Here is a 6,000-nt window from a genome sequence, read left to right on the forward strand (position 1 = left end):
CCTAGGATCCTGTCTTCCTAGGCTATATATTTTGTCCCAGGAAGTCTTAATCTGGGGTCCACAGAACACTAGGGGGCTGGTGAAGTTTATAGAAAAAAAATCTGTATTTTTACTTACATGTAACTGAAACTTAGCATTTTCTTCTACTTTGAATGCAAAGGACAAACTAGAATGATATCATCAGTACCTATTGCATAGTTATAAAGAGAAACCACAGATATTTTCATACTACACCATAGGTATTGCAGATATTTTTGTTTTTGTTTGTTTTTGTTTTTGTTTGAGATGGAGTTTCGCTCTTATTGCCCAGGCTGGAGTGCAGTGGCGTGATTTCGGCTCACTGCAACCTCCCCTTCCTGCATTCAAGCGATTCTCCTGCCTTGGCCTCCTGAGTAGCTGGGATTACAGGCACCTGCCACCATGCCAGTCTAATTTTTGTATTTTTAGTAGAGACGGGGTTTTGCCATGTTGGCCAGGCTGGTCTTGAACTCCTGACCTCAGATGATCTGCCCGCCTTGGCCTCCTGAAGTGCTGGGATTATAGGTGTGAGCCACCACACCTGGCCCATTGCAGATATTTTTGATTCACATTTATCTGCATCACTACTTGGATCTTAAGGTAGCTGTAGACCCAATCCTAGATCTAATGCTTTCATAAAGAAGCAAATATAATAAATACTATACCACAAATGTAATGTTTGATGTTTGATAATGATATTTCAGTGTAATTAAACTTGGCAATCCTATGTATATTATTTTATGCAATAAAAACATATTTTTTAGCACTTACAGTCTGCCAAACTAGCCTGTGACACAAAAAAAGTTTAGGAATTCCTGGTTTTGTCTGTGTTAGCCAATAGTTAGAATATATGCCCAGAAAGATACCCTTGGTTAATAGCTAAAAGAAAATGGAGTAGAAATTCAGTGGCCTGGAATAATAACAATTTGGGCAGTCATTAAGTCAGGTGAAGACTTCTGGAATCATGGGAGAAAAGCAAGGGAGACATTCTTACTTGCCACAAGTGTTTTTTTTTTTTTTATCACAAACATAAGAAAATATAATAAATAACAAGGTCAGGTTATAGAAGAGAGAAACGCTTTTAGTAAACTTGGAATATGGAATCCCCAAAGGCACTTGACTTGGGAGACAGAAGCCATACTGCTAGAGGTTCTTCTTCTAGGGCCTGAAAATGCAGGAAATTGTAGGAACAGAAATTCCCAGATCTGGTGGGGCAAGGGGAGCCATAGGAGAAAGAAATGATAGAAATGGATGGAGAGGGAGGCAGAGGTGGGCAGATCATGACGTCAAGAGATCGAGACCATCCTGGCAAACATGGTGAAATCCCGTCTCTACTAAAAATAAAAAAATTAGCTGGGCGTGGTGGCATGCGCCTGTAGTCCCAGCTACTCGGGAGGCTGAGGCAGGAGAATCGTTTGAACCCAGGAGGCGAAGGTTGCAATGAGCTGAGATCGTGCCATTGCACTCCAGTCTGGCAACAGAGTGAGACTCGGTATCAAAAAAAAAAAAAAAAAAAAAAAGAAAAAAGAAAAGAAAAAGAAAAAGAAATGGATGTAGTACAAGCCAGAAGGAGGAACTGGGCTGGGACAATGAGATTATGGTGATGTAAGGGACTTTTATAGAATTAACAATGCTGGAATTTGTGGAACTCTGCTTCTATTATTCCCCCAATCATTACTTCTGTCACATTGATAGTTAAATAACTTCTGTGACTTTATTCCTTGATTCTAAAATATGAGGATAATGACAATGGTATTATAAGGGCAGATTAAGTGATATAGCATAGGCAATATTCTTCAGGCACATAGATCCAATTGAATACACTGTAAATCCCAACTTCCAGTTTCAGCTCTACCAGGTAAAGAGCTACCAAGTCATCACAATGGGGACATAAAAAAAAAAGGACACTAGAGGAATAATATACCCTAACTCCTAGCCTAATTAATATATTGATTCACTTTTTTCTCTGTTTGATGACAAATTCTGGCTTTAAATAACTTTAGGATTTTAGGCTTCTCATCTCCCTTCCCAGTGAGAAGTATAAGCAGGACAGACAGGCAAGCAAGAAGAGAGCCCCAGGCAATACTCACAAAGTAGCCAATGTCCCCTGTGGTCATAGAGAAATGAAAAGAGAGAGGATTCCCTGGAAGCACTGGATGGAATCTTTTCTGTCTGTCCTCTCTGGGGAATCACCCCAAGGTATTGTACTTTGGGATTAAGGCTTTAGTCCCACTGTGGACTACTTGCTATTCTGTTCAGTTTCTAGAAGGAACTATGTATGGTTTTTGTCTCCCTAGAGAAACTAAGGTACAGAAGTTTTGTTTACAATGCACTCCTTAAGAGAGCTAGAACTGGGTGAGATTCTGTTTTAACAGCTTTATTTTCTTTTCCTTGGCCCTGTTTTTGTCACTGTCACCACCTTTAAGGCAAATATTAAATGCGCTTTGGCTGAAACTTTTTTTCCTATTTTGAGATTTGCTCCTTTATGTGAGGCTTTCTTGGAAAAGGAGAATGGGAGAGATGGATATCATTTTGGAAGATGATGAAGAGGGTAAAAAAGGGGACAAATGGAAATTTGTATTGCAGATAGATGAGGAGCCAACAAAAAAGGGCCTTAGGATCCAGCACACATTATCACAAACTTAGTGTCCATCCATCACTGCTGACCCTCTCCAGACCTGACTCCACCCCTGAAGGACACAGGTCAGCCTTGACCAATGACTTTTAAATACCATGGAGAACAGGGGGCCAGAACTTCGGCAGTGAAGAATAAAAGGCCACACAGAGAGGCAGCAGCACATATCTGCTTCCGACACAGCTGCAATCACCAGCAAACTCTCAGGCCTGGCATCATGGTGCATTTTACTGCTGAGGAGAAGGCTGCCGTCACTAGCCTGTGGAGCAAGATGAATGTGGAAGAGGCTGGAGGTGAAGCCTTGGGCAGGTAAGCATTGGTTCTCAATGCATGGGAATGAAGGGTGAATGTTACCCTAGCAAGTTGATTGGGAAAGTCCTCAAGATTTTTTGAATCTCTAATTTTGTATCTGATATGGTGTCATTTCATAGGCTCCTCGTTGTTTACCCCTGGACCCAGAGATTTTTTGACAGCTTTGGAAACCTGTCATCTCCCTCTGCCATCCTGGGCAACCCCAAGGTCAAGGCCCATGGCAAGAAGGTGCTGACTTCCTTTGGAGATGCTATTAAAAACATGGACAACCTCAAGACCACCTTTGCTAAGCTGAGTGAGCTGCACTGTGACAAGCTGCATGTGGATCCTGAGAACTTCAAGGTGAGTTCAGGTGCGGGTGATATGCTTTTTGGCTTTATATTTTGACATTAATTGAAGCTTAGAATCTTATTGGAAAGACCAACAAGGATCTCAGAAATCATGGGTCGAGCTTGATGTTAGAACAGCAGACTTCTAGTGAGCATAACCAAAACTAACTGGATTCAGAACTAGTGACAGTAAAGGACTACTAACAGCCTGAATTGGCTTAACTTTTCAGGAAATCTTGCCAGAACTTGATGTGTTTATCCTGGAGAATTGTATTATAGAATTGTAGACTTGTGAAAGAAGAATGAAATTTGGCTTTTGGTAGATGAAAGTCCATTTCAAGGAAATAGAAATGCCTTATTTTATGTGGGTCATGATAATTGAGGTTTAGAAAGAGATTTTTGCAAAAAAAAAAAAAAAAAAAAAAGATTTTCTCAAAGAAAAATAGGACACATTTTCTAAAATATGTTAAATTTCCCATCAGTATTTGACCAAGTGAAGGCTTGTTTCTGAATTTGTTAGGGATTTTAAACTCCTGCTGAGAACTCTTGCAGCACTCACATTCTACATTTTCAGAAATTAGACAACTGCTTAAAGAAAAACAGGGAGAGAGGGAGCCCAATAATACTGGTAAAATGGAGAGAGGGGGTGAGGATGTAGGTGGGTAGAATGTTGAATGTAGGGCTCATAAAATAAAATTGAACCTAATCTCATCTGAATTTTTTGAGTAGGCACAAACCTTGGAACAGTTTGAGGTCAGGGTTGTCTAGGAATGTAGGTATAAAGCCATTTTTGTTTGTTTGTTTGTTTTTTCATCAAGTTGTTTTCGGAAACTTCTACTCAACATGCCTATGTATTATTTTGTCTTTTGCCTAACAGCTCCTGGGTAACGTGATGGTGATTATTCTGGCTACTCACTTTGGCAAGGAGTTCACCCCTGAAGTGCAGGCTGCCTGGCAGAAGCTGGTGTCTGCTGTCGCCATTGCCCTGGCCCATAAATACCACTGAGTTCTCTTCCAGTTTGCCAATGTTCCTGTGACCTTGACACCCTCCTTCTGCACATGGGGACTGGGCTTGGCCTTGAGAGAAAGCCTTCTGTTTAATAAAGTACATTTTCTTCAGTAATCAAAAATTCCAATTTTATCTTCTCCATCTTTTACTCTTGTGTTAAAGGAAAAAGTGTTCATGGACTGAGGGATGGAGAGAAACATAGGAAGAACCAAGAGCTTCCTTAAGAAATGTATGGGGGCTTGTAAAATTAATGTGGATGTTACGAGAGAATTCCAGGATTCCAAGGAAGATGATATGATGGAGAAAAATCTTTATTGGGGTGAGAAAATGGTTAATTAAGTGGACAGAGACTCTTAGGCAGTTTTTACTGCACAGGGGAAAGATGAAGGTGTTAATGGTACCCGAGAAAGCAGATTTGTGGTACATGTCACTTTTCATTAAAAACAAAAACAAAACAAAACTTCATAGATATCCAAGATATAGGCTAGAATTACTATTTTAATTTACTCTTATTTACATTTTGAAGTAGCTAGCTTGTCACATGTTTTATGAAATTGATTTGGAGATAAAATGAGTTGAGTGTGTATCAACAATAGCCTGCTCTTTCCATGAAGGATTCCATTATTTCATGGGTTAGCTGAGGCTAAGACACATGATATCATTGTGCATTATCTTCTGATAGAATGTAACATGCACTAAAATAAAGTTAGAGTTAGGACCTAAGTGGGAACGTTTTTGGAGAGTGTGATGAAGACTTTCTGTAGGAGATAGAATACTAATAAAGGCTTAAATTCTAAAACCAGCAAGCTAGGGCTTCGTGACTTGCATGAAACTGGCTCTCTGGAAGTAGAAGGGAGAGTAAGACATACGTAGAGGACTAGGAAATACCAGTTAGTACAGGGCCTGGCTACAAAAATACAAGCTTTTACTATGCTATTGCAATACTAAACGATAAGCATTAGGATGTTAAGTGACTCAGGAAGTAAGATTTTGGGAAAAAGTAATCTGCTTATGTGCACAAAATGGATTCAGGTTTGCAGGTAAAATATGAATGATGATTCGAGGGGACAGATACAATGGTTCAAACCCAAGAGGAGCAGTGAGTCTGTGGAATTTGAAGGATGGACAAAGGTGGAGTGAGAAAGACATAGTATTCAATTGAGTGTGGGAGATGAGAAGGAAGAAGGAGGCGATAAATGACTGATAGCTCCCAGACTGGTGAAGATAACAGGAGGAAACCATGCACTGACCTGGGGACTCTCACGTGTGAAGGGTAGAGGGATATTAACTGATTCACTTTTGAGGAAGTGCTAGATTGCTCAGGGAGTTTTGACCTTCAGGTCTTGTGTCTTTCATAGCAAGGGACCTTTGCATTTTCCAAGTTAGAGTGCCATATTTTGGCAAATATAACTTTATTAGTAATTTTATAGTGCCTCCACATTGATCAGACTTTTTCCTGCGAATTACTTTTGAATTTGGCTGTATATATCCAGAATATGGAAGAGAGACAAATAATTATTGTAGTTGCAGGCTGTCAACAACACTGGTCTCTCTGAGCCTTATAACCTTTCAATATGCCCATAAAGAGAGTAAACAGGGCTTATTCATGGCACTAAATATTTTCACCCAGTCAGTCAACAAATGAGAGCAATGTGCATTTTTTGATGCATATTTCTATATATTTATGGGGTACATGT

The 6,000-nt window shown here is 39.9% G+C and overlaps 1 protein-coding gene across 2 annotated transcripts in view; it reads left to right on the forward strand.

Annotated features, from left to right (window-relative positions):
• The window catches only part of HBE1 (hemoglobin subunit epsilon 1), a 250,894-nt gene extending 246,470 nt beyond the window's left edge, over nucleotides 1-4,424 (forward strand). Inside the window, exons 2-4 of one of the 2 annotated variants that reach the window (XM_054441327.1) lie at nucleotides 2,605-2,962; nucleotides 3,085-3,307; nucleotides 4,172-4,390. In XM_054441327.1, the coding sequence (XP_054297302.1) occupies nucleotides 2,736-2,962; nucleotides 3,085-3,307; nucleotides 4,172-4,300 (579 nt within the window). In that variant the 5' untranslated portion in view covers nucleotides 2,605-2,735 and the 3' untranslated portion in view covers nucleotides 4,301-4,390. Of the gene's footprint in view, nucleotides 1-2,604; nucleotides 2,963-3,084; nucleotides 3,308-4,171 lie in introns of both variants that reach the window. The other variant, XM_054441326.1, reaches the window with a different exon arrangement.
• Nucleotides 4,425-6,000: the final 1,576 nt, after the last annotated feature.

The sequence above is a fragment of the Pongo pygmaeus genome, chromosome 9, assembly GCF_028885625.2.
Source record: "Pongo pygmaeus isolate AG05252 chromosome 9, NHGRI_mPonPyg2-v2.0_pri, whole genome shotgun sequence".
NCBI classification, from domain to species: Eukaryota; Metazoa; Chordata; class Mammalia; order Primates; family Hominidae; genus Pongo; species Pongo pygmaeus.